Raw genomic sequence first — 27,440 nt, forward strand, 5'->3', positions numbered from 1 at the left:
TGTTTTCATTCCTTATAATATTTTACCAAAAGATTAAAACTTCTCTTCATTCCCAGTTATATTTTACAAAAAATGTTAAAAATTTCTTCATTCCCAATTATCTTTTGCAAAATTCAAGTCCAATTTTATGCAAAATAAAACAAATTAATTAATAAACTTAAGTTTCTTGATTTTTATAAAATTTATTAATTTTGTTGATTTGTGTAGGTATCGGGGAAAAAACAACATCTACATTCACAAAAGGTTTAACAACATCTACATATAAATAGAAACCGGAAAAGTCCGGCACATAGACACCAAACCGAACTTTTTCGATAAAGCGAATTTTTTCGATACGTAAACATCAAAGTAGACATATGACCAGTCCAATGAAGTGCAGTCGTTTGGTGCAGGTTTAGATTAACTGATTAACATGTACAGGATTTGTTAGGGTACTGCATGCTTATCATTGCAGAATTTTCTAAACCGTAGACCCGGTTCAGAACCACCAAACTGCAACCAAACCGAGCTATATTGGGAAGCCCTTGTCGAAACAACGAATTTAACCGAAAAAGTTGCACTTGGGAAAATATATCCCATCTACCGGAACTGGAAAACTTTTCTAAACTTTGAACAATCAAATGCAAAAAGGACTGAACCAGCAAAAGTTTATTTTTCATTAAAACGAGCTTCTTCGGTATACAAAACTCAAAACATAACTGCAATAGTTAAAAAAAACAGCATCTACATTCATAAAAAGTTTAAGAACATTAAGGTATCAAGCATAAACCGGAAAATCAATGTTTTTCGATACGTAAACCTCAAAATACACCTAAAATACTAAAAAAAAACAGTTACAGTCATAAAAAATTGGCCCGGTATGGAACCACTAAACTGCAACCAAACCGAGCTTCATTGGAAAGCCCTTGTCAAAACAACGAATTTAACACACTTGGGTAAATATATCCCATCTACCGTAACCAGAAAACTTAGGATTTTGAAACCGAAAACCAAACATAGCAACCTAAAACTATACGTGGAACCTCATATTAGACCTAACTTACTAAAAAAAATCCAAATACAAACATCTAAATAGAAAAATACAGAACATAAGAACGGAAAACCCAGAAAGCACGATTCCGGAACCGAAAAACAAACATAGCAACCTAAAATTAGAACTGGAACCTCATATTAGACCTAATTTACTAACAAAAACCCACAATCATAAAAACTAAACACGACTTCCAAATTCAATATAAGTGAAACAACAATAAGCAATTAAACAGGTACCATAAAGAGCAGAGGAATTCATACCAGATAAAAAAAGAAGCGATGACTGATAGCACTATGTAGACAACTTAATAACATGCAAGAAAGATGAAACTAAAAGTAGATGAAATACTACCAAGAAGCAGGCTGTAAAAACACGTGTAACAAAGCAATATACAACAGGTGGCCCACTAACAAAACATAACTGGTTTTAAAAAAAAATAACCTAAAGCATGTTTCGAACCCTCGCCTGTGAAACTATAGATAGTTAGCAGAAGTACTAACACCAGCTGAACAACAAAATCAACTGATTAATATCCTAACAAATAATTATTATATACAGAAAATCAAAACAAAGTATCTATTTGTGGCACCGACATCTTGACATTAATATATATAGATAATTTACTATAAAACGATTACAATAGAGTGGTAGGCAAACGGACAACAAGCTGCGCCGCAACCCCTTTTTGAATAGCAAAGCCAATCCTGCTAAAAACGAAGCTTTAGGACCTAGAAGCTGAAGAGGTTCCGTGTACGACATGCTGAACCCTACTCAAAAAATTCACAGCCTCTGGGGCAGAAAACCAAATGTATCAAAGGCGAATGGTAGAAAGACATGTTGATTATCTAAACAAGCTTTCTCGTGTTTAACAACTTTGTCCGAATCAGCCTTCAACGCAGCCTGCCCCCACAACAAACCCACGGTCCCTGAGTCCAACACGAGGAGACACTCCTGTAAGATCCACACGGTCACATTCAAGCTTCAATTTCTGTCTAAAAAACGTGTCCCTTACCGCCTGCCACTAGAGTACCATCCCACCCTTAGCGCCCCCTTTCTTACTCCCTTGTAATAGCATTTGGCGTCTAATGATGCTTGCATGGACAAGAGTGGCTCACGCTTGTTCTAGTTATTGAACGATATATTTGAGAGAATAGCTGAATAGGTGTTTTTCAATGAGATTTTAAGATCGAATGTTTTTAGTTGAGATGGGGGCATGCCTCTTGTTAGGGTTGTAAACGAACCAAACGTTTGACAACCTGCACAAAAATGTGTTCATGTATGTTCGTTTGTTATATTTGTTTATTAAAGGTTTTTTATATTTTTTAATACATTTTATAATCTTAATATATAGATTTAAGCAAAATTATTAATACAAGTGACCATGGGACTGAAAACACGTGGACTGCTTGTAGGATTAATTACAACGCGAACACTCTACGTTGATCAGGGCCTAACGTTGAGCTTGTTATTATTATCCATGTACTTACGCGACTAGAGGTTTGATGGGCCGGTTCTACCACAACTCCACAAGACCACGTTATGGCCATTAGTGAATTATAGCATCGTGCTAACAAGTAATTCCATTATCTTGCACCTCTCAAGTCATGGACACAATCTTAAATATTAATTAAAAAAACATTAAAATATAGAAATTAAACATTCACATATCTATAAATAGAGTAGCAAGATAGTCCCTATAACATACCGAACATTTTTTTCTCATTTATTCAACTCCATCTATAACAACAAAGATGGAATCATATGCTACGAGATTCACTTTGCTTGTTCTTCTCTTGTTGGTGATTGCGATACTTGCTTCAGCTGCTGACAGTGAATATGGAAAATCACAGGATTATGGAAAACCTGGTCCGAAGTTACCGACAAAGCCCATGATACCAAAGGAGGAACATCGGGTACGTCTGCGCAAAGATCAACTGGTTACGCAGGACCCACCATGCTCAGAGAGATGAAGACCTTACACGCAGTAAGCCAGCTGTTCCCGCAGGAAAGCCTCCCAGTGGTACAGTACCCCGCCTGTTCCCGTAGCTGCGGATACAAGCCATGAGGGAAGGCTACCAGCACTAACAGTAAAGCTACACGCATAAGGCACTAACTCATACTTCAGTAATGTCACCTGAAGAAGGAATGAGCAAGGCAGGAATATTTCCGCCCAAAAGAGCCAGTCCGTACGCTTCCAGAAGATCTTTTGTACTATACCTACCAGGATATGGACAAATAGACAAGATCTGACTAAAGCGACCCATGAACCAATCACAGGGTGACAGCTCACAGACAATAGTACCAGGAGGAGCACGCTCCAGTACAAAATATCACTATCAGCCGCTGCCTACCCACCAACTCCCATCGTGGCACGAACATAGCCCGTAGTTGGTGGAAAAGGAATATTATACAGCTGGCCGTACCTGCTTGGAAACCTACCTTCGGCTATAAATACTCCAACACCTTGGAACGGTATCATTATCTTATATCATCTTATCTTCTCTCTAGCTATTTCTCTCAATATACACTTATATTTAGAGCAATCTAGTCTGATTCTCACGCCGGAGGGTGGTCACAAGGAGGAACCCCCCCTTCTCAGTGACGAGCTCACGGTGTCTGTTTTGCAGGTCGAGAAGAATAACCATCTTTGCCGGACCTAACCCTCGTGGGAAGCATCTACTTAACCCTAAGATTATCCGTAATCTGCCGGGGTCATTTAGTGTTTCTTCAATACCGAACATTTTTTTCTCATTTATTCAACTCCATCTATAACAACAAAGATGGAATCATATGCTACGAGATTCACTTTGCTTGTTCTTCCCTTGTTGGTGATTGCGATACTTGCTTCAGCTGCTGACAGTGAATATGGAAAATCACAGGATTATGGAAAACCTGGTCCGAAGTTACCGACAAAGCCCGTGATACCAAAGGAGGAACATCGGGCTTATGAGAAGACCGGTCCCAAGTTGCCAACAATATCCGTAATACCAAAGGAAGAGCATGGAGCATACGAGGAGCCCAAACCAAAGTTACCAACAAAGCCCGTGATACCAAAGGAAGAGCATGGAGCGTACGAGGAGCCCAAGCCAAAGTTACCAACAAAGCCCGTCATACCAAAGGAAGAGCATGGAGTGTACGAGGAGCCCAAGCCAAAGTTACCAACAAAGCCCGTGATACCAAAAGAGGAGCACAGAGCTTATGAGAAGACCGATCCTAAGTTGCCAACAATACCTGTGATACCAAAACCGGACCAAGAAAGCTATGAGAAAAACTATCCTAAGATACCAATCACCAAAAAGCCATTGGTACCCAAGGTGCCAGAGCACCCGAAGAACATAGCCGTTCAAGGTCTTATTTATTGTAAATATGGTTCCAAACTCCTCCCAATTCAAGGTAAGTTCTATGTCACGATACTTGTTTATATAAAAGTGTATTGTAAATATGTATTAGATTGAAGTATTAAAACTTTACAGGAGCGACTGCCAGAGTGACTTGTTTGGCAGTACACAAGAACGGATATGAATCCGCACCATTTTCATTCTCAAGTTGTCCAGCAGACGAAAAGGGTTACTTTTTGGCTAAAATACCATCATCGACGCTTGTAAAGGACGATCTATGGGAAATCACAGAGTGCAAGGCTTTCCTTGAAAACTCGCCATGGACAAGTTGCATGGTTCCTGAAGATACAAACGGAGGAATTACCGGTATTCGTGTTACATTTTCTCGACATCTAACAAGCAACGGATATTGTTTGTCATCGGTTGGCCCGTTTATATACAATCCGGAACATGAGTCACTACCCAAAGAAGGTTACTAGATCAGTTATATCTTCATCCAACAAAGTTTTTAATTTTTTTTTGTTTTATTTTTTACCATCGCAATTCATTGTTGTATTATTGATTTTTTCGTTATGTTGTTTGTTTTGTGATGAGTCGATATATTGATGTAACAACTCATCAATTCATATTTATTTGCTATACATATCGGTGAGAAAAACTCATTTAACCATGTTTAATTTGTGTTAAAATCTAAAGTTAATTAGACGAAAGGTCCCACTAGTAGTATGTCATTTTCTCATACCGTATCCTTAAGTATTAGTAACTACATGTTCGGTCCAACAACAATAACGACAATTATATCCATTAAAATCTAATCAATAACACAATTATTAGTAGAGTTAAAGCCTTTAAGAAGGGTGGAATGCAAGCAAAACCCTGCATCTATCCTGAAGAATATAGAGGTAGAATGAAACACCAATAATAATAATAATAATAATAATAATAATAATAATAATAGCAGTAATAGTAGTACTAAATAGATAAATAAAGATTGTGATAATAGTATCAAATAATAAAATACAAGATAATAATTTAAAAAATAGAATATTACAAGAATATATTATTTAATATTTATAGTAAAAAAACATATATATAATTTGAACTAAAAAAGAACTTCAAGATGTATTGTTGAGAATCCATTATATCATGCATCGCTGCAATAAGCAAATCATCATTTTATTTTATTTTTAATCGTAGATAATTATTTTCATTTAACTAAAAAAGAATCTAATTACAATAGAGAGGCAGGTAAGCAGGCAACAAGGTGCGTCGTCACCCCATTTTGAATGGCAAAACCGATCATATTGGAAACAAAGTTATCATTCTTCTGCATCGTTGTATAGCGTGTGCTTGGACCTTCTTCATGCACTTCATTACTAGCACAACCTTCTGTGAGATTGTAGGATTCTTGTTGTTCCCTGTAAACTGTTTCATCAAACCTACCGGCCTTCTAATATAGTTATGGATGACCATCGATTCTATCACAATACTCATTTGGCGCTCGTACTTGTAATTAACATGCATATCTTTCTATAACACCCACCTAGCCTTCCACACTTCAAAAGTTCGTTCACTGATATTTCACAATCATGAGTGGTAACAGTTAAATGTCTTTCGGTCCATGAGGAGCACGCATAACACTAGTCTGTCCATGTTGTAATTTTAGTAGATGATAACGAATGTTCGTACCTTTGTATGGAACAAGATACCCTTTAGTATTTGGGTATCCGACATCAACAACATAATATTATCTGCAAATAAAACAAAGAGTTGTTATTCATTTTAAACAAGTAATAAAAACATAAACATTGGAAAACTGAAAATTTAAATTAACCACCTGCTTATGCGGAAAATGTGCTTCCGTCTCCGTAAGGCTTCATTGAAAATTTTTGTGTCATGTGCAGTCCCCTCCCATTCAGCCCATACAAATGTAAAGCACATGTTAAAATCACAAGCTTTCATTGGATATTCCTTTCAACCAATGTACTTCACTTGATCGCTTCAATGGAAAATTAAACATGTGTTAAGAGAAAGAAAACGTTGGCCCATACAAATGTAAAGCCGTGTTACAATCACAAACAACCATTATATTTTTTTGTAGCGTATCGCTTTCGACCAGTGTACTTCGTTTAATCGCTTCAGTGAAAGATTTAAACATGTGTTAAGAGAAAGAAAAGGGAAGAAATCTAACTCACATTTTTAAAGCTCAGAAACACGTCATCAAGAGCTCAATAGAATTGATAATGTTCCATGAGACGCCATTGAAGGTTTGCTCTACAAATCCTTATATACCTCATCCTTGTTAGGTCCCAAAATAAGGTAAAAATTACAAAGTAACTCGGATCAGATTTGTAGCCACTGTCTCTAAAAACATGAGTAATAACAAGCTACCAAGATGTTGAAGGGGACTGTCAAAACTATTTGAGTTGTGCTCGAATGAGAGATCGGTGCTTCGTCTGCTGGCCCAGCAGAAGCAACTTTCTAGCAATGCTCAAACGAAATATTTCATTTGTTCAAACTTTATACAATACATTACTTTTATAAGCATGCAGATAAACTTAAATGTGCATTAAAAATGAGGTTGTTACGTCTTCTAAATGATGCCTTCAATTAAAAGTTCAGGGTATTAAAAGTTCAATTATTATTACTTTTGATTTTGATTTGGTGATATATGTTTTTCTTTTCTTTTTATTATTAAATAAAATGAAATGACGGAGAATGACGGAAAATGAAATACAACATGGGATGAGTGGCGGGAATGAATGATGGGAGGAAAGCTTACGTGACAAATAATTGAGAATGAGCAAAATGAACCATAACATATAGCCTTAGCGGAACTCATTACCGATATGGATGTATTAAAGGTGTTCACGATATGGTTTTAGGTTAAACCGTGAGCCAAACCGACCAGGAGTAGGGGTTGTTATTCTTGTAAACCGAAAGCAGGCCAAAGATAACATCGAGACAAAACACAATTTTACTTGAATATATATTGTATCACAACAATAAAATGGCAAAGTGGTAAATGAAATCTCAAAGCTGCAATACTTTGTGTAGATATCTCACTATTTAATCCTTAAAAAATATATTTACACCTATACTATTCTCTTCTATATACACTCCCCCCTTCCATCTACTACATTATTTCATTATCATTGTGCAACAAATGTATATATGTGTATAACTACAGAAACCCGAGAAAAAGAATTGTGTTTATTCTGAACTGACAAAACTTGTTACCCTGCATCCGTTCGCGATCAGTAATTAACATTCGCGTATGTGTTGATTTTCGCCTAAACTAGGCCAACTACACCCTGTGGACCATCCTAACACACCAAGGACAATATCAACCCTTGAACATGCGCTCACCTAACCACCAAAACACACACTTCAAATTTATAAAAATTCAGTCAAGTTATAAATTAATAATGTAATAATGTTCTTGATACATACCAGATTGTCCAAGCTTGCTTCAACATGAAAAAGAATTACAGCCATTCCTCTTCCTCTGTCAACCTCGGCCTGTTCAATAAAGAAAAAGATTAAAGAAATGCGAGTGAATTAACGTTTCGTTACACTTTTCGTTCTTAAAAAGACTAGAACACGCTCATGTGTGATGCACATGACTGAAGTTAACAGAATATATTAATGTCCGTTAAGAGGAAAGAATGTAAATTGTAGCAGTAAGCAGCATAACAAAAGGTCAAAAGGTTGAGTCTTTAAGAAGGGTGGGATGCAAGCAAAACCATACTTCTATCCTGAAGAATATAGAGTCTGCTTCCGAAGAAACCCCAGCTCTAAAATCGATGCTATCACAATACTCATTTGGCGCTCGTATTTGTAATTAACATGCATATCTTTCGATAACACCCACCTAGCCTTCCACACTCCAAAAGTCGTTCAATGATATTTCGCAATCATGAGTGGTAATAGTTAAATGTCTCTTTCGGTCCACGAGGAGCACGCATATCACTAGTCTGTCCATGTTGAAATTTTGGTAGATGATAACGAATGTTCGTACCTTTGTATGGAGAAAGATATCCTTTAGTATTTTGGTATCCGACATCAACAACATAATATTTATTTGCAAATAAAACAAAGAGTTGTTATTCGTTTCAAACCAGTATTAGAAACATAAACATTGAAATACTGAAAATTTTAATTCACCACATGCTAGATGTGGAAAATGTGCTTCCGTCTCTGTAAGGCTTCATTGAAATTTTTTGTGTCATGGCAGTTCCCTCCAATTCGGTCCATATAAATGTAAAGCACATGTTAGAAACACAAGATGCCATTATATTTTGTGTAGCATATCCCTTTCGACCAATGTAAACACACTTGATCACTTCAATGGAAGATTTAAACACACTACTAGAAAATATACCTTTAGGGATAGATGACATACATATTGTGTCAAGGAATGCCTGTCATAAAAATAGATGACGGAAATGTGTGTGCCATCTTTTTATGACATACATTTGCATATTATGGTTTTAAGTATTATAATTGGTAGAATTATAATTTCCACATTAAATGATGAAAATTAATGTTTCATAATACAACTTAAAATTCATATATAGCACAACAATCCATTTCATATAATATATCACAAAATACTAACAAACATTCAAAATTAACAATATTTCAAAGTTAACATTTCATTAACATCGATACGAACTTTCACCGGTAGATAAAGGATGCCACAAAAGTCAACCATTCTTCATGAATTCCACCAATATCAGCATCTGTGTATTCATTATTCCCTCCCCTAACCTGAGAAAAATTGTAGATTAGTGAGAAGAGATTAAAACCTAATTGCTAAATGCCCTTACTCAATATTTCTAACCTATAAATAGATTTAGTTAGGGTCCTACTAGAGACACCACCCCAAAATTAAAAACACCCACCCAATCCGCCACACATCGGGCGATCCGCCGCATATTGGTGGGGTCTTTTAGAAAAATGTGTTTTTTTAGTCTTTTTATTGTCTTTTTTCATTATTTTATTGTTTTTTTTGTTTTTTTGTTGTCTTTTCTTTTCTTTTTTCTTTTCTTTTGTTTGTTTATGATTTTGTATTAGTAATCTTTTAAAAAAATACTTTAAATATTTTTCATTTTAAACCAAGTTTCGGGTAAAAACCGAGTAAACGTCAAACTTCTCATTTTAACGAGCTAGTCACTGTTCAAATCAACAAAAATATTTCCTAACATCTTTAATTTATGTTTCATTTTATATTATTTAAATTTTGAGTTTGTGATGTGTTGGAAACAAACTTGGTTTAATGTCAAGATCGAGTGGATTTAGATCCGCTTAAACCCGAGTTTGGGACTTTCATTAATAAAAATTCTCAAACTAGTTTAAGCTACTGGTTTTATTGAAGTAATTCATATTTAAACAGTATTGTTTGATGAGTTTAAATAATACGAGGATATAAAATGAATTAAACAAAATTAAATACTCATAAATACAAGTTTTTATTAATAAGAAAGTTCCGAATTATATATTATATTATATTAATATTTTATTGTTTTTTTTGTACATGTACCTACACAGGCTTATCACTCAGACCGTACAGGGTCTTCACGGGGGGCAGATCACTGCAACCTCCGCGACCTGTTTTTTTTTTGCGATGTCTGCTTACAGGGAGACACTGCAACCTAGCTCGCGGTTTCGGCGACTACTTCACCATTTACTGGCCATACGTAGAGGTCTGAGGAGCCGGAGGTGGATATTCAGGGCGCCGAGGTTGACGGTGATCAGGTACGTTATATTTTATCGTTTAATTTTTTTCGTATATTCGTCTTATTAACGTTAACTTATCGTGTTCATAACAACCACCACATCAGCACCCGCAGCACGTTCCGCGTACACATCATGTCGTGCGTTTGGATCCGGCCACTGACTCCCGGCTACGGAGAATAGAGCGTCACGTGTCACGGATACGTGATGGTTGGTTATATGTCTGCCCAGCAGCATGGAGCCCAGTACACGGTACCAACGCCACGTTTCGATGAGGAGGGGGGCGATGACGACGCGGGTGGTGCCGCATTTTAGATTTGTTTTTTGTATGTTGTTACTTATTCTCGAACTCGTTTGGTTTTTTTTTCGAACTCGTAATGTAATAATTATTATTATTTTATAAATCTGGTTATGCGTTATGCTTATTTTGTTCGTTTTCAATTTTAAAATTGTTGATTCGTTATTACTTTAAAACCGATCAAAAATCTGTTACACCCGACATACAAAAAAAGAAAACAAACATAAGTCGTTATGTACTAATTATTATTATATAAATCTCGTTCCTTTTATTTTGTACGTTTTTAATTTTAAAATTGTTGTTTCGTTGTCACCTTCCAAAACCGATCAAAAAACGGTTACACCCGAGCCACAAAAAAACAAAACAAACAAAAGAAAATAAATAAAACAAAAGACAACAAAAATACAAAAACATAATAAAATAACAAAAAAAGACAGCAAAATGACAAAAAAAACACATGTTCCCAAAACACCCAAGCAATATGTGGCGGATCGGCCGATCCGCGGTTTAGTGGGTGGGTGTTTAGGAAAAACCCCATGGTGTATCTAAAAAACCCCTTTAGTTAAACATCAAGTTCAAATGCTTTGTCAAAAAGAGGTGATCAATAACAGATTCCATTAAGCGACTTAATAGCCTGATCTAGCATGTACTATACGACAACCGGATACAAGATCAAAAGCATAAGCAAACTGAGTCTACTTACAGCAGAAATACTCATGTTGTAGTGGTTTCAAAACTAATTTGTGTATTATTGTTACGGAGACTTATTTATTCTAGGTTTAGGGAAAAATTCCATTAGTTTGTTGATACTGAATTGAATGTCACATTTCGAACAACCTTAATCTACAGCTTTGACTATAAAAAGTCAACCTTGACACTATAACTTAAACCTATTGTCATCAACAGAGGCGGACATACCACAAGCTACGGCTCAAATTTTTACGGGTAGTGTAAAAAAAATCGCCGATTTTCGTGTCTCGTTACGGCTGGAAAAAAATAACGTTACGGCCAGCGGATTTAGGGATTGGCTAGGGTGGGCCGATGCCCACCGTCCAACCGCCGGAGTGTCGTATTTACCATTACGCGTTAGTATTTGAGTAGTTGAAGAAACACTAATCGACCCCGGGCATATTATGGATAATCTGGGGTTAAGTAATGTTTCCCACGAGGGTTAGGTCCGGCAGAGATGGTTATTCTGATGACCTGCAAAACAGACACCGTGAGCTCGTCACTGAGAATGGGGGGGTTCCTCCTTGTGACCACCCTCCGGCGTGAGAATCAGACTAGATTGCTCTGAATATGTGTATATAAAGAGAGATTGCTAGAGAAGATAAGATACAAGATGATGATACCGTTCCAATGTGTTGGAGTATTTATAGCCGAAGGTAGGTTTCCAAGCAGGTACAGCCAGCTGTATAATATTCCTGTTCTACCAACTATGGGCTATGCACGTGCCATGCTGGTTGGTGGGTAGGCAGCGGCTGATAGTGACAAGGCCGGCTGTGTACTGTTCCATTTCCACCAACTGCAGGCTATGTGCGTGCCACGACAAGGGTTGGTGAGTAGGCAGCGGCTAATAGTGACAAACAGTACTAGAGCATGCTCCTCCTCGTACTGTTGTCGGTGAGCTGTCACCCTGTGATTGGTTCATGGGCTGCTTTGGTCAGATCTTGTCTATTTTGTCCATACATTGGCAGGTATAGTACAAAAGATCTTCCAGAAGCATACGGACGGGCTCATTTGGGCGGGAGTATTCCCGCCTTGCACATTCCTTCAGGTGACACTGAATTATTGAGAGTTAGTGCCTTGTGCGTGTAGCCTTGCTATTAGTGCGGGTAGCCTTCCCTGATGGCTTGTATCCACAGCTGCGGGGACAGGCGGGGTACTTCACCATTGGGAGGCTTTCCCTGCTGGGAACAGCTGGCGTACTGCGCGTAAGGTCTTCATCTCTGAGCATGGTGGGTCCTGCGGAACCAGTTGGTCTTTGCGCAGACGTCCCTCTTCAAGGTGAGTCTTGAGGGTCCAACTGGGCTCTGCTGGGACCTACCTCTTCAAGTCCCCCCAGTCCAATGTTCTTCTCATGAATTGTTAATAAGTAAGGTGAACTTTGGACTTAAGCAAGGGGTTTTGAAAAGGATTTAGTTTTAAGGTTGTCCGTGGGGATTCTTCCCGCGGTTTCCCTAATGTCACGTGCAGAAATTCCCGACTTTTCTGCTTGATCTTTGGGTATGATGCGGGTAGGTGTGTAACCTCCTCGCAAGTCAGGAGCGTTGAGTTTCACTTGTGTAGATTCTCCACGAGGTTTTGGTAGTTTTAAACATAGTGATCAATTATGTTAAAGAACCAATTCCATCCTGGAGCTTCAAACAATCTAGTTCTCAACGTTCCCGCTATGCGGGGATGTTATTTCCCTTTCCGCAAGCATGGCCCAGAAGATCCTTCTTGGTTTCAATTCCCTGCGAGTGCTAAGTATGTGAAGGGTTTCGCCTTGACACTGTACCCGCACTCGTCTCATAGTTATCTTACTTCCAAGGTATTCTTGGCGTCCATTCCCTGCGGGTGCTAAGTATGTGAAGGGTTTTGCCTTGACACTGTACTCGCACCTGTCTTATAGTTACTTGGTTGCCAAGGTAAGAGGTATAGTACCGCTTACTTTTGAATCTTTTTGAATCTTTTTGAAATTCGAAGAGTTGGTGAAAGGATAAGAACAGTCCAAACTGTTGAAACGTCGTCCGACGGTTTCTTCTGACAGTGTCAGGACGTGCAGGAAGTTATGGCGACCTGACAGTATATGGTCATTCCAGACGCTTTTTCAGGCGCGTAGGCGCGATTTTTCGGGCGCGTGGGTGCGGATTTTACGGCGCCCGTCCCGTCAACAGCTGTTGCCAGCTTGCTTTTTCCACGTGTCATAGTTTCATTGCACCAGCTATTCTCTCTCTCCTCTGCATTAAATTCATCGCATTCATTGCGATGAGTATATAAAGGGGGAGAGGGTTCACGGTAATCCACACTTTCACTTCTTTCTTCTTCTTCTAAGCGATTTCCGGCGAATACTCTAACTTTCTGTCGAGCATTCTCCTGAAATCGTTCTTTACCTCCAAAACATGTCGTCTACTCATGATCCAGAAGCTACCGTCGAGGAGTCTGACTTGTATGTCGAGAACCCGACGTCTACGTCCGATAAGGACGATAAGAGCACTGCTGGCGAATGTCAGTGTGCTCTTCCCATCGAGCTTTACCGGTACATCGTCCGGAAGTTCATGCTCGAGCCGTTCGAGCCCGAGTTTCCGGAGCCACACCAGACGGTGTACGATGCCCCCAAGGGCAAAATAGGGGTATATGCCGCCTTCTTCGTCTATGGGAATCTTAGGTTCCCGTTGACGAAGTTTGTATACCGTGTTCTGGATAGACACGGTGTGCACCTGACGGAGGTACACCCAATGGCGATCGCCAAGATCCGCCATTTTGAGTGGGTGTGCCTCATTCTTGGCGTGGATCCCCACGTCGACCGCCTGATGACCTTCTACTCCTGGAGGTGCATCCAAGGCTGGTACACCCTGGTCACCCGGATCAAGGGTTTGAAGATCTGCGCTACCGAGCGCAGTCTTCGGTCTTGGAAGCGGGAGTTCTTTTACATCTCTGCCCGTGTCGTCCCTATAGCGATGACATTTAAGAACGGGAGAGCTCTCCCCAGCCTTCACGCCTCCAACTACCAGGAGGCGGAATGGTTCTCCAAGATTTCCCGGATCCAAACTCCGGTTTACCACTTTCCGGAGTTCGGGATGGTGATGCTCGGTATGAGCAGGGTGTGGAAGGATGCTGGGGCGGATGCGCCACAGATTCCCATCGTACTTGAATACGGTTTGAACTTTATCCCTTACGGTATGCTCCGTCTTCTTTGTTGATTTAAGGTTTTTTCTAACTTTTTTTCTTTTTATTTCAGAGGGAAATGACTTGCAGTCCCTCCTGTATCCGCGGGAAGCTGACGGTCCCGCTCGGTTGGGTACTCGTGCTCTTGACGAGAACGAGTTGCCCATCCTCGCGCAGACTACGGATCGGTTTGTGGAGGCCTACCCGCCAGGCCACGAAATACTGAGCGCCACGCGGCCAGGTAAAAGACTATTTAACCCTCGCCCTCTGAATGCTGAAACCTTTGCTGGAATTCCTCTAATCTTGTCATCTTCTGATGAGGAATCCGCAGATGGTCCTTTTCTTGCGCGGAAGAAGAAGGCTGCTGGCGGGAAGGGCAAGGCGAAGGTAGCCTCCACTGCCGACCAGGTGAACCGGTCTGAGTCGGAGACCGAGAGTGAAGAGGCGGCGGGGAACCCTGGTGGTGTTGAGACCACTGCTCTGGAGGTTGAAACGGCTGTCACCTCCGAGCAGCCCAGGACAACGACGGTGACCGGTACGAAGAGGCCGGCTCCATCGGGTTCGTCCCCGCCCGTTCGCACCTTCAAGCTCAAAAGGACCCGTAAGTATACTTCCTTTATCTTAGCTGCATAACTTTCCACCATTATACTTATATATCTTCTTTGTGCAGGCGTGGATGCTTCCGCATTCCAGGGTGGAGCGGGGAGGAGCACCTCCGGACCCATGACGGTAGGTTTGGTCAACCTACCTGAGGCGATGACCCAGGCGACTGCGCCTGCTTCAGTTGTTGGTTCAGTTGCTCACCCGGTTGAGCCAACTGTTCCAACTGTGACGACGTCCCCGCCGGCTGTCAGTGCCATATTCACTGATTCCTTCACTGAGCCTGCGGTGAGTGTTTCTGTGGATTCTTCCACAGCCGCGGCCGCGGTTGTGAGTTCACCTCCGTTGGTTTCTACCACGGCGGCCTCCGCTATGCCTCCTCCGGCGCCGGCGACTACGGCCGGTCCTTCAGGTATGTCCGGGGTTGGGGCGTCAAGCCAATCTCTGCCTCCTTCCCATCTGCCTGACCTCTTGGATGGACATCCGTTAGGTTCGGGTGATGGGTTTGGCGGCTACAGGCCTGTCGTCGACCCTACAGGTGCGTAGGGTTATTTTGGCCTTTTATTATTTTATTTTATTTATTTTTTTTATCATCTTTTCCTAACTGCTTTTTGCTTTTGCAGTGTCGGATTCCAATGAAGTGTATGTTCCACGATGGAACATCCGCCGAGGAACAACCCTTCGGACGCCTGTGGAATGCGTCGAGTGGGCGCGCCACGCCGCCCCAAGTGGGGCGCTGGGGGAAGCAATGTCAAGCTACCAGGAGGGTAGGTTGACAAATGAGCTCCGCATTCTCGTAGCCCGGATGCAGCCGCGCGTCGAGCTGCTTTGTCGTGAAAACGACAAGTTAAAGGCAGCTCGTATCCAAGAAGTAGCTCAGGCGCGGGCTGTCCGGGAGGAGAACAGGAGGCTCTCCGCCGTTGCTGCGGAGAAGGAGAAGGCCTTCAAGGCCCTTGAGGTTGAAGTTCAGGCTCGTCTCGAGGCCCGTTCCAAGGCCGCCCAAGCTGTTAATGAACAGCTTCGGTTGGCTAAGGAAACTGCACGAAACGCAACGGAGAGGGCCACCAAGGCTGAAGCTGCTGCTGAGCCTCTACGCATCGAGAATGAGGAACTTAAAGCCAAATTAGAGAGGCTCCAGCAGGCTCATGATGCCTTGGCCATGGAAGATGCCAAGAAGCTACAAGAGATCTTGGACCAGAGGGGGGTGCTTGACCACACTGAGCGTAAGCTAAAGAGCGTCGAAGAGGCTGCAGCCAAAGATGTAACACCCCGTAACCGCAGCGGAAACGTAAACGGGATGCAACAGACGCATCTGATATCAACAGCATTGTTTATAAAGAAAACACCACTACATTAATTTACATCGCAATTCATTGTTCCGAGTTTCGTTATCTTCTAGGCGTTAACACATAAGTTTTACCGATAATACGTTAACATATTCAATACAAAATAAAGATCCTTAAGCTTCCATAAAATAGCACACATCATCAAGCACGTATCACTCATTCCAATTTGGGTGTACCTAGAAAGCATGTAAAGAAAACGGGTCAACTACGAATAGTTGGTGAGTTTCACTAATTTAAATAAACCATGACAAATCATTATAGTAATCATATATTAGCGATGAAATTATGCTGAGCCCACAAGTGAAACCTCTGTTAACCCAGAGACACATCCAATAACCTCTGGGGACACTGTTAACCCAGAAACACATTTAATAACCTCTGGGGACACTGTTAACCCAGAAACCCATTTAATACCCTCTGAGGACACTGTTAACCCAGAAACCCATTTAATAACCTCTGGGGACACTGTTAACCCAGAACACTGTTTCGGGCCTTACACTGTTAGCAACTCAGACAATTACCATCTTAATACATTACCGTACGATTCCCGTACAATAAACATTATATAAATACATTCATTTCCATGCGATCAGCATGTACTTAAACATTTTGATAGAAACATGCTTTCCGCCACGGGAAAATATTTAAAACAGTTCAGTAAAAAAGGGGCTCGTGAAACTCACCTTTTCGTGAGCAAATAGGTAACACTGTGCACGGCTACCGGTCCGGATCTGTAATACGATCCCTAAGTCGTTACTATACAATTTCTATTAATATAACTTAAATTCGTGTTAACCGGTACGTCTGGGGACACTGTTAACCCAGTACCGTACACGATCCGGGGACAATGTTAACCCCGAAAAACTTCTCAGGACTTAGATTGTGATATCTCTTAGAGTTTATCCGTAAAATTTATTATTATTATGTTTTCCCCGTTTTGCGTGCCTAGCACGTTTATCCGTTTTTATGTTTCAAAAATGAGTTTGATCACACACGACCCGAAAATAGTTTTTACTGATATTTTAATTAAAGTGGTGAAATTAGAGCTCGGTTTAGACACCCCGTTTGGCCGCGAGGCCCGTTTCCGTCTTCAATACACCGGAAACTGCTAAATCGGGTATAATTACCCAAATCATCCGAATTATTTTCGGATGATTTATTTTTACTTGATTAACTTAGTTTCATGAAAATGGTTCATTTTTAAAGTTTTTATACACCAGTCAGCTCGCTTAGGCGAACTTTGCCGGTTTACGCGTTTTAAGCTTTAAAAGTTTGTTTTTATGTTCTTTTTAGCACAAATAATTATCCGTTTAATCTCGGATCTTGAAATTTTGCACAAAACACTTTTTGACAGCAAGGAATTTTATAAAAATATTTCCAGAATTAATTTTTATATTTAACATTTATTTATCTATTTTTAAACGTCATTTAAACACCAAATATGGCGAAAATACCAAACGACCTTAGAAAAATCCCAAATTTTTCTGGGATGACCCCTGCCATCCACATAGTTCCCTGTAATTTTTCCAGAACCAAAATCTCATTTTTCATGCCATTTTCACCAAAACCGAGCTAGAAAACCCTAGAACTCGTTTTACCGAAAAGCCTACTTAGACTTCTCCAACGGATCTGAAATTTTGTGTGTGACTTTTACATGTTATGAAAAGATTATATGGAATTTTCCAGAATTTTTCATGATGTTTAGCTATTTTTCACCATTTTTAGCCAAAACCGAGCATTAAATTCACCAAATATTCATCCTTTATCCAAAAATTACCAAATTTTCACAGATCTCATATTTTCATGTGTAGATCATCTCTGTGAAATTTCATGACCCAACTCTAAGTCTATCACAATCTGTCCAAATCATTAAAATCATACGAAAAAAACTGAACTACCTTGTGTTTCTAGCTTTAGATCGCCATGATCTTGCTTTCTTGCCTTTGCTAGCAACTAGATATAACACCTACAAGCACAATAACACCACACCAAGCAAGTTACACCCACAATCAAGCCATTTCTTTCTTGGTTTCGGTTATGATATAAAAACAAAGATTTTAACCGTAAAATTCGTTTTTGACTCTTTTAACTCATTTCTTGGACCAAGATCCCTTGTATAACTTGTATACATCACTTGATCACGCAAGAATCGGTTTCATCTCGGGTTTTCACCCATTTTTCATTTGGAACCTCATCTTCTTGCAATTACTCGAGAAAGGAAGATGAATACGCATATAACTCGGTCTTTTACCTCGTTTTCTTGATATAAAACTTGGGTTTTTAGCTCAAGAACTTGAGAGAAAAAGATGAAGATTGTTTGAATGTTTGAAAAAAGAAAATGAAGGCCAAGGGGTAACCCCTTGGTCCGATCGGTTTGTTTAAAGGGTGTGGGGTGGGGCCCACACCTTCAATACTAACCACACATTCAGATTACGCAATCTGGATAATGTTTTGGATAATCTGGTTCAGTTCGTTTTTCGGTTAAACGTTTAATTCCGCTCAAAACGAGGCCGAAACGGTCGTTTTTCGGCTTAAAAATAAAATTTATATAAAACCGATTTAAAACCTTAAAAACTTAAACCATGACATTTATTTACTTGAAACATCATATTATTAATAATTGTGCATCTTTTTCGGCTTGATTGATCATCTCTTGCTTGGTTTGGTATTAAAGGTTTCGTTTAACGTACCGACGTACCATTAAATCGAAATTCTTTTTCCGTGCTATAATTCACTTATCCCGAAGCTTTAATGCTTCGTAAACATTACTAAACATCATATATTTCGTCTATAACGTAATCCCCGATTCGTTCGGGTTTCAATAACCGTTCATCGGTTAATCGTAATTCCAATACGATTAGCCGTATGATCGAGTATAATTCGTACTGTGAATCATTCATACTCGTATAAATTCATTATAATTCATATATTCCATATTAAATTACACATAAATAGTATATACCGGCTAGGGTATACCTGAATTTGCCGGAATCGTTACAAAAGATGTGTTGCTTGCCAACCTTACAAAGAACGAAGCCGAACGCGCCCGTAATGAAGCTCAAGCTGCCCTCCAGGAGGCTCTGGTTACCAAGGAATGGCTTCTCCGAGAAGCGTTGTCTCAGGTATGCGCAGTTTCACAATTTCTTTACGCTTTTCCTTAGAAGAGTTTTTGATATACTTCTGTTTTTTAGGTTGTGCATCGGGTGTTCACGAACACATCATATGACGATGCGATGAGCGCAGCCCTCAACGCTTCTCATGAGGATGGGGAAAAGGCCGGCTTCCTGCTTGGTCTAGGGTTTGTTGAACAAGGCATTCCGCCTTCCAACTTCCCTCTTTACAATATGGATACTGAAGCTGCGTATGACCAAGCAGTGAATCAGTATGCTGCCTTCCAGCATCCATTGGTGGAGAAGGTAAACGAGATTGCTGCTGCTGATGATGGGCTAGCTATCCTCAAAGCTTTCCTTGAACCGCCACACTCTACTGATGGTGCGGGTCCAAGTGGGAGTGGTCCTGAAGCTTGATACTTTGGATCCCTTTCCACCATTAGAGTAGATTTTTATGTTTGTAGACTTCTAATCTTGTATGCGGGTATGTACCCAGCAATTCTTGTAATGTTTGAATGTTGATGGAATAAAGATTATTTGTTAATGCCTTGCCTTGTTTATTTCGCGCATATTTTGTTTTAACTTAGCAATTTCTTGAGTACTTAGATAAGTTAACTTTTCAACGTGGCAGATAATAAGTTAAAGTTTTGCTTCCTCTTTCGTGATTGTGCGGATAAGGCCGTCACTTTCACTTAGTAGGATGGCTAAACTTTACCTATATCTGACCTGCGTGGAAGTTTTCCTCATCTTTCCCTTTGAAATTTTCTAAGTGTTTTGAATAAGTTAACCTTTCGACGCGCGGTTGCCAATAGGTTAATGTTCAGTTTCCTCTATCATGATTGTGCGGGTAGGACTGTCACTTTCATTTATTGGGATGACCAAACTTCACCTATAGCTGACCTGCGTGAAGGTTTTCCTTATCTTTTCCTTAGAAATTTTTACCGTTTTATGTGTTTATGCGGGTTTTGCCGCCTTCCACACGCAACGACTTACTTCTTCCCATATTTATGTGGTGAATACCGGCATATCAGTGTGGGAAGTTCATAAGTATAAAGGTAAGGCTATCAACACAATGTGATAAAGGAGAATCATTTCCATTAGAAGTGGCTCTAGGCCTTTTCTTTACAAGTTTGGAATTGATCTACATGTAACATTTGCGTAATTGAGCTCCATTCCATGTTCTTGGGATAGGAGTACCATCGAGCCTTTCGAGCCGGTATGCGCCTTTTCCCAAAACTTCTTTGATAATGTACGGTCCTTCCCAGACCGGTGCCAGTTTTCCTGGGCGCTCTTGGTTTGAAGCCTCGTTGTTACGCAATATGTAGTCTCCTACATTGAAGTTGCAGAGTTTTACCCGTCTGTTGTAGTACTTTTGCATTTGTCGCTTGTAGTTTTCTTCACGCGCTGCGGCTAAGTCTCTGCGTTCCTCGGTTAGCATAAGGTCTAACCGTCTTTCCGCATCATTGTCTTCTGGCTGAATCAAGACCATTGGTGAGGATAAACCAATTTCGACTGGGACCATGGCTTCAGTGCCATAAGTGAGGCTGAACGGGGTTTCTCCCGTACTGGCCTTTTTCAGCGTTCTGTTTGCCCAAAGGACGTGTGGAACTTCGTCTACCCAGCCGGATCTGTGTTCCAGGAGTCTTTTCTTTATGCCTTCGACGATGCTTTTATTTGCTCTTTCCACCTCACCGTTACCTTGCGGGTGTGCCACTGAGGTAAAGGTGTGGGTGATTTGAAGTTCTTCCAGCCACTTTTGTAGCTTCTTGTCAGCAAAGTTGGTGCCGTTATCACTCACCAAAGTCTGTGGAAGTCCAAAACGACAAATAATAAATTCCCAAATAAATTTTTTAATATGTTTTGCGGTTGTTTGGGCTAAGGGTTTTGCTTCTATCCACTTGGTGAAGTAGTCGATGGCTACCACTAGAAATTGAACGTTTCCTGCAGCTGTGGGAAATGGGCCTGTCACATCGATGGCCCACTTCTGAAATGGCCATGAAGAGGTGACTGGAACAAGTTCATTCTTCGGGCGATGCGTGTTGGGTGCGTAGAGCTGGCAAGACCTACACTTTCGAATGTATGCCAGCGCATCCATATGCATCCCCAGCCAAAAGTATCCCGCGTTGTTTAGCTTAGCTACAACAGCGTGTGGACCTGCGTGTACTCCACAGATGCCTTCGTGTACTTCCCTTAGGAGGTAGTCAGCATCTTGGTTGTCCACGCATCTTAAGAGTGGGCCAAGAAAGTTACGTCTGTAAAGGATGTCATCGATGAGTTGATAGTTTAATGCTTTACAACGTATTTTTCTTGCCTGTGTTTTTGACCCTGGTAGTATACCCGCTGCAAGGTAATTTATTATCGGTGTCATCCACGTTTCTGTGCCGGTTTGGATGACACAAATTTCCTTGTGCGGGACTGATGGTGCTTCAAGGAGTTCAATGCGGATGTCCTTTCCCAAATGGGTGAAGGCTAATGATGCAAGCTTGCTTAACGCATCCGCAGATTTGTTTTCGCTACGCTTGACGTGTATGACTTTACAATCATTAAAATCACGCATAAGGGTTTTTGCTTGTGCGAGGTACAGGGCCATTGTGTCGTTCACGGCCGTGTACGTCCCGTTTATTTGGTTGGCTACTAACATGGAATCCACGTTGGCTTCCAAGTTTTTCACTCCCATCTTACGCGCAATTCTCAGCCCGGCCAAGAATGCTTCATACTCGGCTTCGTTATTCGTACTTGGAAAATCCAGTCGAATAGCGTAAGTGTATTCTTGGCCTGCTGGGTTGGTTAGTTTCAACCCTGCGCCTGAACCCTCGTTGCTGGCTGCTCCATCAGTGTAGAGTTGCCAGACATCATTGATGTCCTATGCTGGGGGGGGGGGGTTGAGCCTCCTCCTGGCACTCTTTCTCCCGCGAAGCGGGGACTTCTGCAATAAAGTCGGCCAGGACCTGGCCTTTTATAGCTGGTCTTGGCTTGTACTTTATCGCATATTCCCCCAACTCAATTGCCTTTTTGGCTAGACGTCCCGATAACTCGGGTTTGCCTAGAACGTTTGCGAGTTTGAAGTTGGTGAGAATGGTGATTGGGTGACCCTGGAAATATCGTCTTAGTCTGCGTGAAGCTTGTACAAGTGCTAAGACTAATTTTTCCAGGGTGGAGTACCGGGTTTCTACGTCTGTTAGGACACGGCTAACATAGTAAATAGGCATCTGGATACCTTTTCGCTCTACTAGCAGGACTGCCCCGGTTGCTCTATCTGTGGCAGAAAGGTATATGATTAATTCCTCCCCCGCTTCTGGTTCTGTGAGCGTTGGGAGTTCGATCAAGCGTGACCGAATTTCCTGAAAAGCTGCTTCCGCTTCTGGTGTCCAGCGGAAGTGCGTTTTCTTTAAACAGTTTCTCAATGTTGACACGAATGGGAACGACCTATCCCCATGGTTTGACAAAAAGCGGTTAAGTGCGACTAGGCGTCCATTCAGTGTCTGAGCTTGCTTGATGGTAGTAGGTGATTCCATTTTGATAATGGCTTCGACCTTTTCAGGGTTCGCTCTGAAGCCATCTTTAGTAACAATGACTCCCAAGAACTTCCCTTCTTCCATCCCGAAGGAACACTTGCTCGGGTTGAGCTTCATGTTTATCTTTCTGAGCATGTTGAAAGTTTCTTCGATGTCTTTCAACATCGCTTCTGGCTCAGGGCTTTTGATGACCAAATCATCCATGTAGACTTCCAAGTTTCTCCCAATTTGGGCATGAAACTCTTTGTCCATCAGGCGTTGGTATGTGGACCCTGCATTCTTAAGTCCGAATGGCATCATTTGATAACAAAATGTGCCATCGGGCGTCCGAAATGCGGTTTTGTCCTGATCATCTACAGCCATGTGGATTTGATGGTACCCCTTATATGCGTCAAGGAAGCATTTAAGGCGAAACGGTGCTAATGAATCCACTTTGAGGTCAATTTCGGGTAACGGGTAACAATCTTTGGGGCATGCTTTGTTTAAATCTTTGAAATCTATGCACATGCGCCATTGTTTGTTAGCCTTCGGTACAATAACGGGATTTGCAACCCATGTTTGATATCTACTAACGCGTACGATGCCCGCGTCAAGGAGTTCCTTGACTTGGGTTCTACACGCTTTAGCTTGTTCCGCCCCCATTACTCTGCGCTTTTGTATGACTGGCGTAAAAGCCGGGTAACACTTGAGCTTATGCTCTGCCTTACTTCGAGGTACACCAGTCATGTCAGCTGGTGTCCACGCAAAGATGTCAGCGTTTTTCTGTAGTAAGCGTTTGAGCAAGGTGCGCGTAGGATCAGTGATTGTTGGGCCAATTGTAACAGCCTGGTCAGGGTATTTGCCATTGAGGGCCCATTTTTCTGGTTCGGTGATGGTTGGTTTAGCCATCTTTGGTTTGGGTTTAGATGAGACGGATGCGATGCATACCTGGGGGATACCGGTGATCATCGCTACACCCTCAGCAGTTGGCCATCCCATCATGCCGTGGACTGAAGATACCACGGCGTTGAATCTTGCCATCCCGTCTCTCCCGAAGAGTATGTCGTATGTGTGATGTGGCTTCCTCATTACGACGAAGTCCACGTCTTCTGTGCGTGAGTATTTCCCGTCCGTGAGAATGACAGGGAAAGATAGGATACCCAGGGGGGGTGTTTGTGCTGCCGTCGAACCCTTCCATTGAGGCGTAAACCGTTTCCAGGCGTTCTTTGTCTTCGTCGTCTAGCTTGTCGAAGAACTGCCTGTACATAACTGTTGACGAGGCGCCGTTGTCAGCAAGAGTGCGGGAAGTTATGTAATGCCCCAGCTGGCTTTTGATGACGATAGGGCCTTCCTTGCTGGGTTCTCCTGACACTCGCGGGAAGCGCACCTCAGCTTCCTTCCATGCGCATGGTTCTGTCGTTCGTCTTTTTCTTCCTCTGATGTTGCCATGAACCATGTGGATGCTGATGTCAACGGGCTTCGTCCGTTGCCTTTATACCGGTTATCATTCCTTCCTCCATTCTTGATTGATGCCACAAGGTGTGCAAGTCTTCCATCCTTGACGAATGTTTCAACAATATCCTTCAAGGATGTACACTCCTCTGTATTGTGACCCTTTGTCCCGTGGAAGACACAGGATTTGCTCTGATCCGCATTAGGTCGCTGCCGGATCATTGGAGCTTTTGGCCATGGGAGTTTTTCGGTGGCAAATATCTCCGTGACGCTTTTGGTGAGTGGCGTCCACCGGTGTTTTCGGCTTGAAGGGTGCGTGTTATCCCTTCCGCCAACAAGAGGGTGAGAGCTGGATGAGGTGTCAAAGTTTACCCTTGACTGCGAAATACCTAGCTTCCTCGTTTTGTTCTGCCGGGCGATCCGAACATTGTTTTCTCTGGTCCTCTGCGTGTAGAGGTATGTACTCTAGGGAAGATCCCTACCCAGTTGCTTCTCCGTCTCTGCAAAGCGCTTGGCCGCCGTCATGATGGCATCCCATGTGGATGGCATGTCGTCCTTACTGTAACGATTCCGGCAAATTTAGGTATACCCTAGCCGGAATATACCATTTATGTGTTATTAATACTAAATATATAAATTATAATGTGTTTATACGAGTATATAAGATTCACAAGTATGAATTATACTCGAATGTACAGCTAGTCGTATTGGAATTACGATTAACCGATGAACGATTATTGAAACCCGATCGAATCGGGGATTACATTATAGACGAAATATATGATGTTTAGTAAGGTTTACGAAGTATTAAGGCTACGGGATAAGTGAATTATAGCACAGAAAAAGGATTTCGATTTATTGGTACGTCGGTACGATAAACGAAACCTTTAACATCAAACCAAGCAAGAGAAGATCGATCAAGCCGAAAAAGATGCACAATGACCGACAATATGATGTGTTGAGTCAATAAATGTCATGGTTTAAGTTTTTAAAGTTTTTAAATCGGTTTTATATAAATTTTATTTTTAAGCCGAAAAACGACCGTTTTAGCCTCGTTTTAAGCCGAATTAAGTGTTTAACCGAAAAACGAACTGAACCAGATTATCCACAACATTATCCGGATTACACAATCCAAATGTGTGGCCAAGGTTTGAGATGTGGGCCCCACCCCACACCATACATGGACCGATCGGTCCATTTGGTGCACACACACATATCATTTTTTTTTAACACTCCAACTCCACATTTCTCTCAACACTCTTCAACTTTCATCCAAAAACCCAAGTTTTTGAGCAAGAATCATAAGGTATAAACATATTATTATGGTTTAATCTTGGTTTTTAATTCCAAAATCTTGAGAAAATGAGGTTTCAAGTGAAAAATGGGTGAAAACCCGAGATGAAACCGATTCTTGCATGATCAAGTGATGTATACAAGTTATACAAGGGATCTTGGTCCAAGAAAGGAGTTAAAAGAGTCAAAAAAGAATTTTTACGGTTAAAATCTTTGTTTTGATGTCTTAACCGAAACCATGAAAGGAATGGCTTGATTGTGGGTATAACTTGCTTGGTGTGGTGTTATTGTGCTTGTAGGTGTTATATCGAGTTGCTAGCAAAAGCTTGAAAGCAAGATCTTTGCGATCTAAAGCTAGAAACACAAGGTAGTTCGGTTTTTCGTATGATTTGTGTGATTTGGACAGATTGTGGTAGACTTAGAGTTGGGTCATGAAATTTCACAGAGATGATCTACACATGAAAATATGAGATCTGTGAAATTTTGGTAATTTTTGGATAAAGGATGAATATTTGGTGAATTTAATGCTCGGTGTTGGCTAAAAATGGTGAAAAATAGCTAAACATCATGAAAAATTCTGGAAAAATTCAGATAAGCTTTTTATAACATATAAAAGTCACACACAAAATTTCAGGTCCATTTGAGAAGTCTAAGTAGGCTTTTCCGTAAAACGAGTTCTAGGGTTTTCTAGCTCGGTTTTGGTGAAAATGGCATGAAAAATGAGTTTTTGGTTCTGCAAAAATTACAGGGAACTATGTGGATGGCAGGAGTCATCCCATAAAAATTTGGGATTTTTCTAAGGTCGTTTGATATTTTCGACATATTTGGTGTTTAAATGACGTTTTAAAATAGATAAATAAATGTTAAATATAAAAATTAATTCTGGAAATATTTTTATAAAATTCCTTACTGTCAAAAACTAATTTGTGCAAAATTTCAAGATCCGAGACTAAACGGATAATTATTTGTGCTAAACAGAACATAAAAACAAACTTTTAAAGCTTAAAACGCGTAAACCGGCAAGGTTCGCCTAAGCGAGCTGACTGGTGTATAAAAACCCTAAAAATGGACTATTTTCATGAAACTAAGTTAATCAAGTAAAAATAAATCATCCGAAAGTAATTCGGATGATTTGGGTAATTTTACCCGATTTAGCAGTTTCCGGTATACTAAAGACGGAAACGGGCCCCGCGGCCAAACGGGGTGTCTAAACCGAGCTCTAATTTCACCACTTTAATTAAAATATCAGTAACAACTATTTTCGGGTCGTATGTGACCAAACTCATTTTTGAAAACATAAAGACGGTTAACCGTGCTAGGCACGCAAAACGAGAAAACAAACTAATGGTAATTTTGACTAAAGAACTCTAAGGGATATCACAATCTAAGTCCTGAGAAGTGTTTCGGGGTTAACATTGTCCCCGGATCGTGTACGGTACTGGGTTAACAGTGTCCCCAGACGTACCGGTTAACACGAATTTAAGTTATATTAATAGAAATTGTGTAGTAACGACTTAGGGATCGTATTACAGATCCGGACCGGTAGCTGTGCATAGTATTACATCTTTGCTCACAAAAATGTGAGTTTCACGAGCCCCTTTTTACTGAACTGTTTTAAATAATTTCCCGGGGCGGAAAGCATGTTTTTATCAAAGTGTTTAAATACATGCCGATCGCATGGAAATGAATGTATTTATATAATGTTTATTGTACGGGAATCGTACGGTAATGTATTAAGATGGTAATTGTCTGAGTTGCTAATATTGTAAGGCCCGAAACAGTGTTCTGGGTTAACAGTGTCCCCAGAGGTTATTAAATGTATTTCTGGGTTAACAGTGTCCCCAGAGGTTATTAAATGTGTTTCTGG

General features: G+C 40.9%; 1 protein-coding gene across 1 annotated transcript in view; it reads right to left on the bottom strand.

Annotated features, from left to right (window-relative positions):
• Positions 1–7,118: 7,118 nt before the first annotated feature.
• Positions 7,119–27,440, bottom strand: part of LOC143546262 (putative GTP diphosphokinase RSH1, chloroplastic) — a 43,708-nt gene continuing 23,386 nt past the window's right edge. Inside the window, exons 22-23 of the mRNA XM_077037964.1 lie at positions 7,825–7,893; positions 7,119–7,740 (exon numbers count right to left, since the gene is read on the bottom strand). Coding sequence (XP_076894079.1) covers positions 7,636–7,740; positions 7,825–7,893 — 174 coding nt within the window. The 3' untranslated portion in view covers positions 7,119–7,635. The remainder of the gene's footprint in view (positions 7,741–7,824; positions 7,894–27,440) is intronic.

Source organism: Bidens hawaiensis, unplaced genomic scaffold (genome assembly GCF_021521415.1).
Source record: "Bidens hawaiensis isolate Kalapana, Puna unplaced genomic scaffold, B.hawaiensis_p1.1 tig00014295_1, whole genome shotgun sequence".
Lineage (NCBI taxonomy): Eukaryota > Viridiplantae > Streptophyta > Magnoliopsida > Asterales > Asteraceae > Bidens > Bidens hawaiensis.